This window comes from Nannospalax galili, unplaced genomic scaffold, assembly GCF_000622305.1.
Source record: "Nannospalax galili isolate Female #2095 unplaced genomic scaffold, S.galili_v1.0 scaffold106, whole genome shotgun sequence".
NCBI classification, from domain to species: Eukaryota; Metazoa; Chordata; class Mammalia; order Rodentia; family Spalacidae; genus Nannospalax; species Nannospalax galili.
Window position 1 is genome coordinate 293,124 of NW_008354872.1, and position 19,056 is coordinate 312,179.

Genomic DNA, 19,056 nt, shown 5'->3' on the forward strand with positions numbered 1-19,056 from the left:
CGGGGGGGGGTCGGGGGGGATCTCCTGTTCCAGAGAAGCCTGAACTATATAAGGAGACCCTGTCTCAAAAACCAAACAAGAAAGTGGGGAGATAGTTTAGGAGGGAGAGTACTTGCCACAGAAGCATGAGGACCTGAGTTCAATCCCCGGCACCCACGTGAAAACCAGCGCCCACATAAAAAGTTGGATTATAGGGGCTGGAGAGATGACTCAGCAGTTAAGAACACTGGTTATTCTTGCAGAAGACCTGAGTTCGAATCCCAGCACCCACATGGCAGCTAACAACTGTCTGTAACTCCGATTCCAGGGGGTCTGACAGCCTCTTCTGTCTTCCTCAGGCATCGTATGACATGGGTGCACTTACCTACATGCAGGCAGTACACGCATACACATAAAATAAAAAATAATTATATATATATAGATATATATATATTTTTTTCTTTTTGAGAGAGGGTCTCCCTGTAGCCCCAGCTGTCCTGGAACTCACTATGTAGACCAGGCTGGCCTTGAACTCACAGAGATCCACCTGCCCCGCCTCCCAAGTGCTGGGACTAAAGGTGTGCGCCACCACGCCCCAAAATATATTTTTTTAAAGTTGGATTATGGCACATATTCGCAATCCCAGCAGTGGGAGGGACAAAGACAGGAGGATCCTGGGCTCAATCTAACTGAATCAGAGCCCAAGTCCCACTGAGACCGACACAAAAAATATGGTGGATGGGGAGAGTGGGTTGGCTCAGTGAGTAGAGATGTTTTCACCAGGCCTGACACATACACACAAAACAAACAAATAAATAAATGTAATTTTAAAAATAGGTAGATGGATCCTGAGGAATGACACCTGAGGTTGACCTTGGGCCTCCACACACATGTGCTCCCACACATAGAAATAAAATAAACTGGGCATGGTGGCACACACCTTTAATCCCAGCATTTGGGAGGCAGAGACAGGCAGATCTCAGTGAGGTTGAGGCCAACCTGGTCTACATAGTGAGTTCCAGGCCAGCTGGGGCTACAGGGAAACCCTGTCTCAAAAAGACAAATAAATCAATAAAACAAAATTAAGTTAAAATAAAATAAAATAAAAGCTGGCTGTGGTAGTACATACTTGTAATCCCAGCATTCTGGAAGCTGAGGAGGAAGACTGCTTTGAGTTCCAGCTCACCTGGGCTACAGTGTGAGATCTGATCTCAAAAAACATTTTTTAATCATACAAAGGTGAAAAGAATCTGAGGATGGTGTTATGGCACCATAGCATTTTGAACTATTATTCCAAGTAACAAAGGTAACAAGACAATTATAAAATTCTTTTTTGTTGTTCGTTTTGCTTTTTAGACAAAAGCAAGGTCTACACATTCTCCCTAGGTAGCCCAGGCTGGCTTCAAACTTGCAGTTCTCCTTCCTACCTCTCCCTTCCAAATGCTAGGATTATAGGTATGCACCACCAAGCCCAGCTTTGACAAATTATAAAATTATTTTTATTTTTAAGTGTATTTATTTTATTGGGGGGGATGCACCACAGTGTGATGTGTGTGTGTGTGTGTGTGTGTGTGTGTGTGTGTGTGTGTATGTCAGAGAACAGCTTTCAGGAGTTGATTCTCTCCTCCTGGGGATTGAACTCAGGTCATCTGATTTGGCAGCAAGCCCTCTTACTTACTGGGCCATCTCACAATAAAATTATCATTTGCTAAGTGCCAGGCTTAAAAGAAAGATGATTCAAGGCATGGTGGCTCACACCCGTAATCCCAGCACTCAAGAGGCAGAAGCTGGAGGATTGCTATGAGTTCTAGGCCAGCTTGGGTTCCTGTCTCGATAACAAATCAGGGATCGAGAGAAGTGGCTCAGCCATTAAGAGCACCTGTGCCAGGGGGTTCACAACCACCTGTAACTCCAGCTCCAGTGATATGATGTGCAGTGGCCTCCATGGACACCCATACTCATGTGCATATAACCACACATAGAAACGTTCACATATACATAATTTTAAAAATAATGATTAATGGGACTGGAGAGATGGCTCAGCAGTTAAAGAGTACTGACTGCTCATGCAGAGGACCTGAATTCAGTTCCCAACACACAAATGGCAGCTAACAATTATCTGTAACTTCAATTCCAGGGGATATGACACCCTTTTCTGACCTCAGTAGGCATTGCATGACACAGGTGTGCTTACATACATGCAGGCAAGACACCCTTACAAAAATTAAAAGAAATAAAATTTTAATGATTAAAAAATATTTTTGCTGGGAGTGGTGGTACATGCCTTTAATCCCAGCACTTGGGAGGCAGAGGCAGAGGCAGAGGCAGGCAGATCTCTGTGAGTTCAAGGCCAGCCTGGTCTATATAATGAGTTCCAAGACAGCTGGGGCTACAGAGAGACCCTGTCTCAAAAAGACCAAAAAAAAATTTTTATATTTTATTAATCATTTTTATTCTATGTGTATGAGTGTATCACCTGTATATGTATGTATAAGTGCACTTTGTCATGCAATGCTCTGAAGGGGGCGCTGGATTCCCCTGGAACTGGAGTTATAAATGGTTATTAGCCACCATTTATAATGGTGGCTGGGAATTGAACCTGGGTTCTCTGAAAGAGCAGCTAGCACTCTTAACTGCTGAGCCGTCTCTCCAGCCCTAAATAAATTTAAAAAAATATTTTATTTACTATTTTTATTTTATGTGTATGAGTGGATTGCCTGCATGTATGTGAGTGCACCCGTGTCGTGCAATGCTGCGGAGGTCAGAGAAGGGCTTCGGATTCCCCTGGAACTGGAGTTAAGGATGGTTCATAGCCGCCATGTGGGTTCTGGGAATCAAATCCGGGTCCTCTGCAAGAGCAGTCAGTGCTCTTAGCCGCTGAGCTCTCTCTGGCCCCCAAAATAAATCTTTTTAGAAAAGGGAAATAAAAACAGGACCAGCAAGATGACTCAGTGGGTTAAAGGGTTAAAGGCACTTCCATCAAACCTGATGACCTGAGTTCAATCCTTGGGACCCACAGGGTGGGAGGAGAGAACTGACGCCCCACAAGTTGTCCTCTGATCTCTGAACATGCATGCTGTGGTTCTCCCTCTCGCCTCTCTGTCTCTCTCTCCCTCTTTCTCCTCTCTCTCATGATAATAGTAATCATTTTAATTTAAAAAAAAAACGTAACAATAGTATGAGTGGCCTAAAGTTTAGTCTGTACTCTCTCATGACTTTTACAAGTCATTTAACCTCTCCATTTCTTGACTGCCTTATAGGTAAAAATGAGGTAGATAATATCTGCTCACTTTCATGTGGTGGTTGTAAGAATTACATACAACTGCAGGATGAATCATTCAAAATAGTATAAATTAATACTTGCATATTACTCTGAGAGACATTTCTAATCCTTCCTATGGCGTTGGCAGTGTTTTCATTTACTTCTGTTATCTCATAGAATCTTCACAGCAAGCTAGATAGAGATAATACTATTATCTCCATTTTGCAAAGGACAAAACTGAGGTGTGGAAATGCTCAGCAATTTACCCAAGGTCAATGACTAGGAAGTGGGGGTGTCAGGCTGGTCATTCTGGCTCATCAGCCAAAGCTCTTAACCATTACATTCTCCTGTCACTCTCTGAAGCCTGGGCGTCCTGTGTGTATACAGTGATGAGAAAAAAGGGAGCAGCCCTCAGTGGCATAGAGTTGTGTTACCAAAGCAAGTCTAGCCAGCTGCCAGGAAGTCACCAAGGTGTCCTCTGCGTCAGAGAGCTCCTCAGCTCAGTAAGCTTGGAAAGCCATGTCTGTCAGCACAATGGCACCAGCTACATTTGCCAGCAGAGCTCTTCCACCAGGCTCAATGCAATAGATAAATTTGAAGACCAATTTTTTAATTAATAGAAATGGGAACTGGGGAGATGACTCAGCAGCTAAGTACACTGACTGCTCTTGCAGAGGACCTGAAATCAGTTCCCAGAACCCGAGTTCAATGGTTGCTTGCCTGTAACTGCAGCTCCAGGGGATCTGATGCCATCTTCTGGGCTCTGCAGGCACCTACATTCATATACACATATCCCCACATACACCCACACATAAACACGTAATTAAAAATAAAATCTTTAATAGAAATACAAAATAACACACTTGAGAATGCTTGGAACAGGAAGGGAATGCAAAGTAAACAAAGGCACAGCTCTGTAGCAAGCCCTGAGAAAGCAAGAGTGATCAAGATTGCTCAGCTGGGGCTGGAGAGTTGATTCAGCAGTTAAGAGCACTGACTGCTCTTGCAGAGGACCTGGGTTCGATTTCTAGCACCCACATGGCAGCTAACAAACATCCTAACTCCAGTTTCAGGGAATCCAACGCCCTCTTCTGACCTCCTTGGGCATTGCACGACACAGGTAAACTTACATGCATGCAGGGAATATACTCATACACATAAAATAAAAATAATAAATAAAATTTTTGAAAAAGATTACCCAATCAAGGGGCTGGAGATTTTTTTTTTCTTTTTTTTTCTGGTATTTTTGAGACAGGGTCTCCCTGTAGTCCCATCTGGCCTGGAACTCACTATATAGACAAGACTAGCCTTGAACTCACAGAGATCCACCTGCCTGTGCCTCCCCAAGTGCTGGGATTAAAGGCATAGGCCACCATGCCCAGTACAAAAAACAACTTTTTTAAAAAGTTGCGATTTTTCTTTCTAGAAGTTCAATTAGATGATTTACATTTTCTGTAGGGCACAGGTGAAGGTACACTGGGCTATAGAAGAGTAATAGAAAAATGACGGAAAACCTCTTGGTGCCTGAGAATGGGAGAGGTTCAACATCAAGGCCTGGATACCCAGGACCACATGTGGAATCAAGACCATAACTGGCCATCGAGGGAGGTGGGAAGTCCATTTTTGAAAACCAGTCCTTCCAAGACTAGAATCTGCAAATGACAGAAACCTCCCCTATCCCCAGCATAAGCCAAAGAGAGGCAAAGCCTTTGTACATACAAACTGCGGCTTTGGGGGAGGGGGCTGTGGGAAATGTCTCCACTCAGAGAAGGTTAAAACTGTTGTCCAACATTGGGAAGTCTTCCATCCTCCAATCTCCTCCACCATCAGCCCACCACAGCTCCAGGATCATGGTTGAGAACCACAGCCCCAGGTTCATAGGACAGGACCATAGCTCCTGCTCACAAGAAAGGACCACAGCTCCAGCTCATGTTTTGATTTGTTTTTTGTTGTTGTTACAGGTTCTCCCTATCTAGCCCTGGCTGGCTTGGAACTTACCATCCTCCAGCCTCAGCCTCTCGAGAGCTGGGATTACAGATGTGTATTTCAACATTAGAAAAAACAATAATCTAAGCAAGTAACCTACAATGACTGGAGCCTGCCTCAGAGGACAGGGAAAACAGAAAATAATAGTCATTGTGGGCTCACACTTGCTGAGACCTGAGTTCAAGCCACTAAGCAGGCACAGGAGCAGCTGCAGGTGCAAGCTGCCACAGGGAAGGGCTCTCTCCCGAGCCTTCACAGCAGCGGGGAAGGCCCTTCCTTTCCTGCTGGAGGCTTTAAATCTATTTCCACTATTCTGGCTCCTTGAAGAGGAGAATTGATGAGTTAATACAGTCTACATTGTGTTGGCATCATTTTCTATTTACCAAACTTATGTGAGCTCACTGGAATTATAGGAACATCTATGGTAGGTTTTCAGAGACAGGATCTCACTGGATAGCCCAAGCTGCCCTCCAATTCATCATCCTCCTGCCTCAGCCTCCTGAGTGCTGGGATTACAGACATGGGTCATTGCACCTAGATAGATAAATGTTTTTCTTTCTTTCTTTCTTTCTTTCTTTCTTTCTTTCTTTCTTTCTTTCTTTCTTTCTTTCTTTCTTTCCTTCTCTTTCTCTCTTTCTCTTACTCTCTCTTTCTACTTTCTCTCTCTCTTTTCCTTCTTTCTCTTTCTTTCTGAGACAGAGTATTGCTATATAGCTCTGGGTAGCCTAGAACTTGTGGTCCTCTTACCTTAGCCTCCCAAGGGCTGGAATTAATGGCTCTGAAATGGGAGTGTTTTTGCCTGCCTTCTCTCTACCCCAGAAGATGTTTAATCATGTCTGAAGGCATTTGATCATCACAATTGAGATGGGAGAGAGGAGATAATTTTGGTGCCTAGAAATCAGAAAATGCTGTGAAGCATGGACTGTGCATAGCAGTCTCCCGCAGCAGAGCATTACCCTGTGAGGAGCCTCTGGCTTGGGTGGATGCTGCATTTGGGGCTCTCTGGACTGTTCTTTTTTTTGTCTTGGCACAAGTAACTCTCCAGTTGTCATGGCCATATTCTAAACAGATACAGTTAGTTGCTGCCTAACTTTTATGATCATGTGCTGGTTTTCCCTCCTTGAGTTCAATACTGGTAACTTTAAGAGAGACTCAGGTGTTGGGAGCTGCTAATCATTGAGCTGCAGCAGCCTCATTTACTGACTTTGTGTCATGCAAACCAGTACTTAACCTGCCCATTCAGGAGGAAGAAGTTTTCTGGAGAGCCTCACAATACCTGACCTTGAGGCATTAGTGGTAAACAAAAGGATCCAAGAAGCCTTTGATCTGACCGCTCCCTGACCCTCAGATACAGGTGGAGAAATACAGCAATTGTAACTAATTGAGTTCTGTATAAAAAGACAGAACTGAAATAAATCGAGGCTGGCAGTATTTACTGTGAGCCCTTCCAAGAAGCGTCTTTCCTGTCTCCTTTTCTTTCTTTCAATCCTCACTCCCCCTTTCAGGTACTGTCCGTTTTGGCCGGCTGGCACCAGCACTCAGGAATTCCTAAAGTTTGTCACTTATTGATTCCAAGGAAAGCTGATCACACTCATTCAGCAAGGATTTTACGAGCAGAAAGCTCCTCCCCAGTGTCCTACTCCCAACAAGATGCAAAGCCCAACAGAGGCAGACTTCTTTTTTTTTTTTTTTTTTTTTTTTTTTTTTTTTTTTTTCCAAATTTTTTTTTTTTTCATTTTTTGTACAGGGAACTCACTATGTAGACCAGGCTGGCCTCTAACTCACAAAGATCTGCCTGCCTCTGCCTCCCAAGTGCTAGGATTAAAGGCATGCGCCACCACCGCCCCAGAGTTCTTTTTTAATTAATTAACTTTTTATCTGTATGAGTGTTTTGCTTGCATGTCTGTAAGCATTCATGTCATGGCAATGCCCTCAGAAGCCAGAGGAGGACATCTAACTCCCTAGAACTGGAGTTATGGATGGTTGTTATCCACCATATGGGTCCTAGGAACTGAACCCAGGTCCTCTGCAAGAGCAGCCAGTGCTTTTAACTGCTGGGCCATCTCTCCAGCCCTGCTTGAATGTTCTTTGGGCTAGGGTAGTCACACCAGCTTCCTCTACAATGTAATCAGGCTGCCCATACTTTTGTTAAAAGAGAACAGGGGTAATTCTGTTGCAACTTTACTGCTTGACTTTAAGAAAGTACGTTAACCCATTGTAAACTTTTTTTTTTTTTGTCTTTTTGAGACAGGGTCTCCTTGTAGCCCCAGGTGTCCTGGAATTCGCTATGTAGACCAGGCTGGCCTCGAACTCACAAAGATCTGCCTGCCTCTGCCTCACGATTGCTGGGATTAAAGTCGTGTGCCACCACGCCCAGCTTTATTTTAAATGTGTATGAATGCATTGCCTGCATCTGTGTAAGTGTACCTGTGTCATGCAATGTCCCCAGAAGTCAGAAGAAGGCGATGGATCCCCTGGACCTGGGGTTATGAATGGTTGTTAGCCACTATGTGGTGCTGGGAATCCAACCCAGGTCCTCTTCAAGGGGAGACAGTGCTCTTAACTTCTGAGCCATCTCTCCAGCCCCCATTGGAGACTTTTTTTAAACAAACACACACCAGGGATAACATCTAACTTACAGGACTGTTGGAAAGGTAGAATGGGGCATGCTACCCTGATTAAAGCCTGCAACATGTTTTCAGTCAACCTCGTTCCTGTCCCAGGTGAGGACACCTACCCAAGAAGCCATTGTGACATTTGCATCTCTTGCGCTTCTGCTTTTCTTTTCCTGAGTTGTTCTCGGCTTCGCAAACTCCAAGTTCCAATGATTTCTATAGAATGAAAAGGGAAATTACTGGAGAGGTCATGGTGACCCATGATGTGGCTCAGGCAAGCGTCCTACTGCAGAGTTTTGCTCCCAGATCTCTGAGGTCAAGGAAAAATCTTCATAGAATGTGGAGCAGACATTGAGGAACACTGTACGAAAAGATTCAAGGCCTACCTAGATATGGTTCACAAGTATGCGATCAACCCATTGGAACCATTCAAAATAATTTTATATTTTCACAAGTCATAAAAGAAAAAAATCGGTCATGGTCTGTCACCTTTAACATAATAACTTGTTCATTTCATTCCTCATTTCCATCCAGGAATATATATTACACAAATAATACATTACACAAAGTTGTAATGATAACATATCAAGATTTTATCTTTTGTTAACCTAACATTATTATCAGAAATATTTCCCATGACATGCTCTTCAAAATTGCAATTTTAGTGTGACATGGCACTGAAGCCAGCTGATGCGTTGTTTACTCGGTCATTCCTCTCACATGAAGCATAGAAGATGCATGGTTTTTAGCCTTGTATGTGAAACTGTAATAATATCAAACAGTAATAAGCGTATTCATTCATATAACTTTTTTTTGAAGGATGGTCGTAGCAAGGTCTCCCCTACGATGTAGTCCAGGTTGACCGTAGGCGCCTTCTAAGGGCTGGGATCAGAGGCATGCACCACCACACCCTGCTAAAAATTGTTTTTACTTTTGGATTTGCCTTTAGGATTATGTTTCTTAAAATTATTTAGGATACTGAGGGTATTATCAGAAGTAAATTCTGGGCTAGGGAGATGGCTCTGCAGGTAAAGCACTTGGTTCACAAGCATATGGGCTAGAGTACAGATTTCTAGCACCCATGTACATGTCTGATGATTGTGGTCATCCACCTGCAATCCTAGTTTGAGGTAGGCTGACATGGGGGGTTCCCCAGAGTAAACAGATTAGGCAGACTAGCTAAATCAGCAAACTCTGGGTTCAGGTGAGAGCCTGACTCAGTGTAGAAGGTGGAAAGTGATGGACACATGTGCATGCACAGTCCCCCACACATGTATCCACATACATGGGAGCATGCATACATACACATGTGTACCACATAAACATACACACAAATTTTTTTTTTCAAAAAAAATCTACTGCCACCCAAGTTTGAGAAAATTAATAGGCCTTTGAGACAAAGCCTCTCAGAATCTGTGGAAGGACGCAGGTCCTCAGAGAGAGGACATGCCCCTTGATCCAAGGCACCGTTTGTTCTTAGAACAAGAGTTTGGTTTCAGGGTTTTGTTTTGCTTCATTGGTGGTGCTGGGAATTAAACATGTCTCAGACATGCTAGGCAAGCATTCTGCCATTGAGCTGTGTTCCCAGTCCAGGATTTTTGATGGGGAAAAATTATATTTTTGCCAACCTCCAATTAACTTACAGTTTACAACCACAGAGGTTTTAGCATTATGGGACTTTACCACTCAAAAACTACAGGTTGTTTTCTTATAACATTACAATGATTGCATATATCTTTTTAATTGAATTTTGTGCATTTCATACAATACATCTTAATAATATTTAGATCCCTTCCCCTATCTGCACCCCCATTCCCCTCCATCGGATTTCATGTATTTTGTCATATATGTTAAGGCCTATTGATCGCATATATCTTAAATGATCACTTACAGATTTGACACCAAGATTACTAGAGCTACACTCTATCCTGGTATTTAGTGCATCATAAACACACACATCTATCATTATATCACAACAGTGTTGATAATTACTTAATATAACTGTGACCTTGTAATCCTACACACCTAATTATATGTATCTAATTTTTTTTCTTCTAAGAAGGGGTCTATAGGTTCATCAGATTACCAAAGAGATCCAATCAAAAGCAAAGGCTTTTGTTGTTGTCGTTGTTGTTGTTGGTCTTTTTGAAACGGGCCCCAACTGGCCTTGAACTCACAGAGATCCATCTGCCTCTGCCCCCAGAGCACTAGGATTAAAGGTGTGTGCTACCATGCCGGGTATCTCAGGGGCTAGGGTTCCATAAAACATTTTGAGAAGTGCTGCTTTCAAACAGATCTAGACAGATTAGAGTCAAAGGAATAAGCATCTTACAAGAGCAAGCACAACTGCATGCTGCCTGCTGCCAGATCTTTCAAAAATGGGACATCAAAGCTGCTCTGCACAGTAACGTAAGGGTGTGATTGTTCTAGCACAGCTACTCAGCATTGGGCATGTTCATTAGCTCTCATTTAAGAGAATGACTTATTTATTAATGACTTATTTATTATCCCCTTGTGTTTTTCTGGGCTATCAGGTTCTTCACACTAACAAGCAGCTCAGGAGATTACACAGTCCAGTTCTTCCCCTCTAAGGTTGTATGAATATACTCAGTTATAATTTTATCTACCCTCATACCATACATTAAAAAGGAAGGAACTAGCTATAGATTCATGTCTTCCCAACAGCCACCACCGCTGATGGTTTCTGTCATTACCTGGAGCACAGGTCTTTTGTGGATGAGGGTCCGGTGTCTGGTGGAGCTTCAAATGAGATTGGTCCTTCTCCAAGTCCATCTTGCTCAGCACTGTCCTGGTATGTGCTCTGACTTCCACAAGCAACCTAAAAGCTTTTTTAAAATATCAAAAACAACACTTAAAAAAAAAAACCCACATTCAAGTTTGCTTGTCACTTCCCGCCTAAAAGTTTTATCTGGTTGGACCACAGCTGCGGGTGAATTCTACTCTCTTTATCACACTGCACAGGTGTGAGCAGGGGGAAATGGCTGAAGCTGGCCTTGTCCTCCGGTATAGCTTGCTATTTATACAGGGAACCCCTCTGGCACATCCTGCCATGCACAGCCTCCAGCCCAGCAGCCATTCAGGTCTGTCTGCCAGCACATGCCTAGATTCTTTTTTTGACACCAAACGACTTTAGACTGTGCCATTCCAAGCTGTGGCTGGAGGGATTGCTTTTTCATAAATGGAGGCGACCAAGTAGAAACAACCCTGAGTCTGGGTTCCAACCAGCTCAGTGGTTCAAGACAACTCACTTCCCTTTCCTGTGACTCTTTGCAAATAAGGAGATAATCCCTCTCTTGCCTGTTTCATACATTTCCTTTTTTTTTTTTTCAGTCTTTTGAGACAGGGTCTCCCTGTAGCCCCCACTGGCCTGGAACTCGCTATGTAGACCAGTCTGGCCTCGAACTCACAGAGATCCACCTGCCTCTGCCTCCCAAGTGCTGGGATTAAAGGTGTGCGCCACCACACCCAGCTATCATACATTTCTTACGAAATCAAACATTATGGATTTAGGGATCAATTAACCTTCCTGTGTGTCTTTTTCCACCTCAACCTGTCAAAAAATATTAGCAAGTCTTGCTGTGTATGCCCCAGACAATAAATAGACCAAACTAGGAAATCAAAAGAAAACTTTTTCCATTTTTGCTCACTCAACCAGAATAACTAGTGAAACCCACTGCTAACTCATCCAGGGGAAGGTGGAATAGCATTTCTTAATAATGTATAGCCAGGAGTGGTGTCTCATGCCTTTAATCTTGGGAGGCAGAGGCAGGCAAATCTCCGGGAAAGCGAGGTCAAGTCAGCTGGGGCTACAGGGAGACCCCATCCATCCGCTCCCCTCACACACAGAAAAAAAAAAAAGGAGAAAAGAAAATGCACTGCATTATATCCCAGAAATTAAGTTGAAATCAAAGAAACAAGTGGAGTGAAGACCAGGAGGCATGGGAACATGGTTCAGCCCAGGAGGGAATGCCGAGGCGGCAGTTAGGAAACACAGGGCTTTCTGTGTTCTGGAGCCAGGTTGAGATGAAGAGTGTTTGATTCCAGTGTTGTTCTAGTTCAAGTAACACAGCCTTGGAGCCCATTCACCTGCCTGGAACGAAGAGACGATGGTGGGCACTGGCTTTCCAGATTAGCTGAGATGATCACATCCGCTCAGCCTAGTAAGGCGTTTTCTATGTGCTGGGCACATTGATAAGTAGAATGTGTGGCATGGAGTGCACTGAACCTTAATGAATGTTAGCTGCTTTTATTAATAATAAAAACATGTGTCCAACATGGTGCTGCTCACCTGTGATCCCAGCACTTCGGAGGTAGAGATAGGAAGATCAGAAGTTCAAGATCATCTTCCAATACATATAGAGTTAGATGCTAAGGAGACCCTGTCTCAAAAAGACCCAAGGTTTTTTGGTTTTGTTTTGTTGTTTTTTTAGTCTAATTGAGGCAGGGTTTCCCTGTAGCCCTAGCTGACCTGGAACTCACCATGTAGACCAGGCTGGCCTCAAACTCACAGAGATCTGCCTGCCTCTGCCTCCCAAGTGCTGGGATTAAAAAACTTTCCCTCCCTCTTCATCTCCTTTCTCTCTATATATACATTCTCTATATTACATATATATGTGTGTGTGTATGTGTGTGTGTGTGTATTTAATAAAATAATATAAAGAAGGTAACAATCAGCCAAGTGTGGCGGTACACATCTGAGATTTTCTTTAGTGAATTTAAACTATAACTTGGTTTCCAAAACGTAGTTTCTTTTTTCTGTTGTTTCAAAACAAGGTCTCTTTATGTAGCTCAAGTGGGCCTGAACTCACAACCTTCTGCCTCAGCCTCCTGAATGCTAGGATTGCATGTATATGTCACGATGCCTAGCTGAGAAAGAATCTTTCTCTCTCTCTCTCTCTCTCTCTCTCTCTCTCTCTCTCTCTCTGAGATAGGGTCTTACTATGTAGCCTTGGCTGGCCTGGAACTTGCTATGTAGACCAGGCTGTCTTTGAACTCACAGAGCTCTGCTTGCCTCTGTCTTCCTGGTGCTGGGATTAGACAAGTGTGCACCACCACAGTAGACTGAGGAATGTATTTAAACACACTGAAAAGCTTTGAGAATGACAGCAAACACCCAAGTCCCTGACACTGAAACTCATCCTCGGTGTGAATGAGCAGGTCTTCGCACTTAGCTGTTTTTCAGGTCCTCGCTCTATCTAAAAACTCAGATAACTTGAAGGGAAATTAAGTAAATCTCTATCTAAAAACTCAGATAACTTGAGGGGACCCCTGTTCAGAGGAATCTTGTAGAGAATACCAGCAGATATTTTCTGTAATCTCTCTCTTAAAATTTTTGGACTTTCTGGTACAAGATTTAAAGATTTCAATATAAATTTGAAAATTATAAGTGTTTTATAGGCGAGGCATGGTAGTTCATGCCTTTAATCCCAGCATGTGGGAGGGAGAAGCAGGATGATCTCTGCAAGTCTGAGGTCAACCTGGTCTACATAGAGAGTTCGAGGCCAGCTAGTGTTACATAGTAAGATCCCATCTCAAAACAAAACAAGTGTTTTATAATCTAGGCCAGCATTTTACATTATTTTTGGGAGGAATGGTTTAATTCTTACTAGTTGGGTTATTTCTTCTGTTATGATTAGTTCAATAAAAGAATGGCATAGACTACTTCTGGACGTCCTTAGAGGATGGCAGAGGTACTTCTTAAATCAGATTTTCCTCAGAGCTCTTGATACCCTGTTTAAGGATGTAGCAAACTGGATGGGATATCCACTCTATGCCACCTTCTGAAGGCTGTTAGAGTAGAGCTATGGGCAGCATAGTCCCTGAGCTCTGGGTACTGTAGTTTCAAGCGAACCTACCTACAGAGAACTCGCCATATTTTTTTTTTTAAGTCACGGTCTCATGTATCGCAAGCTGGCTTTGAACTCACTTTGTAGCTGAGGATGACTGTGAACCTCTGCTCTATCTGCCTCCACTTCCCAAGTGCTGGAAGTACTGTAATTACAGGTGAGTACTACCATGCCCAGTTTATTCAGTGCCAAGGATGGAACCCAGGATTCATGCATGATAGGCAAGTGCTCTATCACCTGAGCTACATTTCCAGCCCAAGGACATACAGCTTTATTGTTAAGAAATAGAACTTATATTCTTTGTACCCTGTAACAACGCTAAGTCAATTCTTCCCCTGCCCCACTTTCCCCTGAATCTAGAAGCAGAAGGAAGAGGGATTAGAAGAGGGTGGGGTCTCAAGTTAACAGCAGATTGAGAGTGATGCTGGGTGGAGGGGGCCAGTGGAAACATTGCAGAGTGAATTAGATTGGAAGTCAGGCAAGGTGGCTGGCATGATAAGCAGGCAAGAGCGGGAAACTGGGGACAGGAATAGCCACACTAAGTTTGCAGGTTTGAACTCATGGTCCCTTCTCTCTGTAGAAAACTCTCAAACTATTATAGAATGTGTAAGGCTAAGCATTGCCAGGCCAGATCTTTCAAATAAATACTGCCTTGTTCTAGAGACATGTCTATGTACATAAACGTCCCCCTCTAGGCCACAGGCTCTTGGCAGGACTGGCAGGTACGAATCCTGAGTCATCTGTTGGTCTCCATAGCATGATCTCACAGGATGCTTAGTCCCAGTCATCTCTGTCAATGGCCACCTTACTTTACTGTGTGCAGGGTCAGCTTCCCAGGTGAAGGAAGGTAATTCATACACATGGAAGGGTTCAGGCTGCTGTGACTTACTTATGTCAATACCATCAGCTATTCTAGAATACTTTCTCTTGTCATCTATCCAGTGCCCAGGACTGTATGCTGGAGATTTAGCAGGTAAAAGGCAAAGTTCCAGCACTCAGGAAGCTAGAGCAGGAGGTTTATGGAAAATGTAAGGCCCATGTGGGCTACTGGTGAAACCTGTCAAAAGAACAAAGGAAAGTTCCTGCCTCTTGCAGTTTTTAAATATTTTTAAATTTTATTTATTTTTATTTTATGTGCATGAGTGTTTCTGTTTTTGTTTTTGCCTGCATGTATGTAAATGTACCTGTGTCATGCAGTGCCCACAGAGGCCAGAAGAAGGTGTTGGATCTCCTAGAACTGGAGTTACTGATGATTGTTAGCTGCCATGTGGGTGCTGGGAACTGAACCTGGGTACTCTGGAAGAGCAGACATTGTTCTTGAACCACTGAGCCATTTCTCCAGTCCCAAGTTTGCAGGGTTTGTTTTTGTTTTGTTTTGTTTTTTTTCGGTCTTTTTGAGACAGGTTCTCCCTGTAGCCCCAGCTGACCTGGAACTCGCTATGTAGACCAGGCTGCCTCGAACTCACAGAGATCTGCCTGCCTCTGCCTCTTGTTGGGATTAAAGGCATATGCCACCACGCCTGGCCAATATTTTATTATTTTTTTTATTTTATGTGCATGAGTGTATTGCCTGCATGTAGGTAAGTGCACTCGTGCCATGCAATGCCTGTGGAGGTCAGAAGAGGCTGTCGGATCCCCTGGAACTGGAGTTATGGACAGTTGTTAGCTGCCCTGTGGGTGCTTGGATTCAAACCTGGGTCTTCTGCAAGAACAGTCAGTGTTCTTAACCACTGAGCCATCTCTCCAGCCCCCCAAAGTTTGCAGTTTTAAAAGTGGGATAGATAGACAGTAAGCAAGTAAATAAAACATAAATGCATCCATAAGTCCTTTGGAGAACACTGAGCTGGGAATGATAGGGTGAGAATCAAGGAAGGTGGCTGGTAGATGGCTGGCTTTAAGTAGCGGGGATGGGAAAGGCTTGACTTAGGCAGGCTAGCAGGATAGAAGGAGAAGGGGCCACTGTGCAGACAGCTGAGAAGGCCTCCCAGGCAGAGGGCACCAGTAAATGACCAGACGACAGAGAGGTATAGGGCTGTGGGCTCAAAGGGCAGCTTGCTGTCCTTTGCAGGGATTTCTGCTGAGTGGGATGGATAGGCATAGATGGTCTGAGCACAGCTGTCATGGCAGTCTGTCTCTGTATTGAAAGGATTGTTCTGACTACTGTGTGGGCTGGGAAGGAGGTGAAGCAGAGAGACCCTCAGAAGGACATTGCAGTGATCCAGATGAGAGATGACTATAGCTTAGACTGAGGTGATGGTAAGGGTGGGTCAGGTTCTGCATTAATTTACACATGGAATGTGGGTTGAGAGATCCAAAAACAAGGGTTTGGTCAGAACTACTGGGAGGATAGAGTGCCCATTAACCAGGAAAAGACCTGGAGAAAGAGACCTGGGGGAGATGAGTAGTTTAGATAGTTTGTGGCACTGAAGAGGGAACAGCCCAGGGGCAGAGAACCAGTGAACCCACAGTGAGCTAGAAGCCAGATGGAAAGATGTTTTGTGGGGGAGGGACTGCAGCCTCTCTTTAAACTTTATGTCTTATTTTACCAACAGGTGAATTAAAGGAAGGTCTGAAAATTGCCCTATTTCTTTCCTAACAATTCAGTTCAATTAATTACAGACTGTGGCATGCAGGGAGGTTAAATATAGTCTTGGCCTTGGACATACAGGTTAGACCAGCTACATAATTTGCTGAGGCCCAGGGCAAAATGAAAACACTGGGTTCTTCCTTGCAACATTAGGAAGATTTTTTTTTTCAAGATGGTGATAACAGACAAATAAACCAACACAGGGCCTCATTTAACAAGTGTTTCACTGGGTCCTTGCAGGTTACTTACAGTGTAGCTATTACTGTCCCTACTTTTCAGATCAGGAAACTGGCACTCAGCACACTGATGTAACTAAAATCACAGAGCCAGGGCTTATAGTTTGGCCTGGAAGCTGGACCTTCAGCCTCCTCGACCAGCTTTTTTCTTAGTAGACCACAGTAGGTAGGTATTGAGAGACAGAGAGAGAGACAGAGAGAGAGACAGAGAGACAGAGAGAGAGAGAGAAAGAAATTGCTGTCCTGTCTCCTGACTACCCAGAGCAGGTCTAAGTAAGGATGGAGACCTTGACTGTGCATTCCTGAGGCCCAAATGAACTGAGAGGTGTGGGAGGGAAGGAAGCACGCTGCTAAGAACGCCTAGCTGAGGCTCTCATGAAGGCAGTAAGGGAATACAGGAAAATAGCTTAGTAGATACACCATTTTAGTTTAGATTGACAGGGCATTATTATTATTATTATTATTATTATTATTATTATATTTATTTTTTGGTCTCTTTTTTTTTGAGACAGGGTCTCCCTGAAAGCCTCACCTGGCCTGGAACTCATAGACCAGGCTGGCCTTGAACTCCCAGAGATGTGCCTGCCTCTGCCTCCTGAGTGCTGGGATTAAAGGCGTGCACCACCACACCCCATTAAAAATCTTTTTTTTAAACAACTTTTATTTAGTGTGTGTGTGGAGATCTGAGGACTACGCTGTGGAGTCAGTCCTCTCCTTCCACCATGTGGGCCTGGGGCTCAAACTCAGATCATCAGATTTATAGACGTGTGACTGCCAGTGAACTACCCCACCAGCTTTTTTGCTAGGCAAGTGCTCTACTACTGTTTGTATTTATTTTTATTTATTTATTTTTGTGTTTTTGAGACAGGGTCTCCCTGTAGCCCTAGCTGTCCTGGAACTTGCTATGTAGACCAGGCTGGCCTCTAACTCACAAAGATCCACCTGCCTCTGCTTCCCAAGTACTGGAATTAAAGGCGGGCACCAACCACACCCAGCAAGTGCTCTACTACTGGGCTACAACCACCCCCCACCAGTGCTTTTTATTTTTTTTGTTTCAAGACAGGGTTTCACTAAGTTGTCAGACAGCCCTTGGCTTTACCCTGTAGCCCAGGCAGGGTTGGAACTTTCTTTTTTAATATTTACATGTACATGTACACATGCCCTGACATGAACAACTTGAAGAAGTTAGTTCTCTCCTTCCACCAGTTTATCAAACTCAGGTCATCAGACTTGGTAGCAAGTGTATTTACCCACTGAGCCATCTATCCTGCCTTTACTCACTGAGTTATTTCTCCAGCCCCAGGTTTGAATTTTCAATCCTCCTGCCTCAGTTTCCCAAGAAGCTGGAATTGCATGCTTGTACCACTGGCTAGACGGATAGAATTTTAGAGCACCTAAACCAGCCTTTGATTTGTCGCCCCTCAGATTAGCCTGTGATGTTGCAAAGGCCGCGTGGACAGTGTGTGAATGCACTGAAGAGAACAAGGGGCATGAGGCTCTGCCGGCTCCTCACGGGGTAATTTGGAGAAAATCACTTAATTCTTTCTAATCCTCAGTTTCTTCCCCTGAAAAACAGAAAAGTAATGAGGATTCTGTGAGGATTAAGGTGATCATGAGAGAGAGCATTGTATGAAATGGAAAGCTCTGAGCAGATGTGAGTACCAAACATTCCGGCAGTGATTGACACATTACTGAAGCGCTGCAGCGTGGAACCTGGGCCTGTTCCTAAAATACATTCGGGTAGAGTGTCAAGGAAGGAAAGATATTGGATGCTTGCTTTTCTTTGCTCTCCTTTCTTGACAAAATGCTTTTCTGAATGTTCCTCAAAGAATGGATGGAGCTTTGCTTCCCTGCGTGGGGGTGGAGCTTCTTGTTTCCCTCTCAGTCTGTGGATGTGTGATAATGAGTTCTGTCTGCTCGCACAGACGTGGCTTTACACACAGATAATGCGTTCTACAGCATTAGAAGGTTGGAGGCAGCCTTCCATCTAGTTTGTTCCAAAGCCCCTCCTCTGGCTTCCTCCAGCCAACATTACCTTAAAAGTATACAAATATTAAACATGATAATGTTTATATATAGATATAGATATATAGGTCTTTTTGAGACAGTGTCTCCCTATAGCCCCAGCTGGCCTGGAACTCTATGTAGACCAGGATGGCCTTCAAGTCACAGAGATCCGCCTGCCTCTGCCTCCCAAGTGCTGGGATTAAAGGTGTGCACCACTATGCCCAGCTGAATTCCAGTATTTGTACACACAAATATTACAGTATATACAACCAAGCATCACTGAATATTTACCTGAGGAAGGGCGGCTCTACTCCTACCTTGAACCACCATCCAACTTCCGTCCCTTTGTTCCTAAACTTCTTGAACCAATAATGCATTCTCAGAACCTGCTTTTCCACACTTCACAGTGTTAGACATGTGGCAGAGGAGAGCACTTGCCTAGCACCTGCAAGGTGCTGAGTTCAATACAAAATAAGCAAAATTAAGCATAAGCATCTTTATTCCTTTGTGTTTGCAA

At 43.8% G+C, this 19,056-nt stretch overlaps 1 protein-coding gene across 1 annotated transcript in view; it reads right to left on the reverse strand.

The window, feature by feature from the left end:
* Hemgn (hemogen) overlaps window positions 1-10,684 on the reverse strand; it is a 19,499-nt gene extending 8,815 nt beyond the window's left edge. Inside the window, exons 1-2 of the mRNA XM_029555454.1 lie at window positions 10,557-10,684; window positions 7,965-8,058 (exon numbers count right to left, since the gene is read on the reverse strand). Coding sequence (XP_029411314.1) covers window positions 7,965-8,058; window positions 10,557-10,635 — 173 coding nt within the window. The 5' untranslated portion in view covers window positions 10,636-10,684. The remainder of the gene's footprint in view (window positions 1-7,964; window positions 8,059-10,556) is intronic.
* Window positions 10,685-19,056: the final 8,372 nt, after the last annotated feature.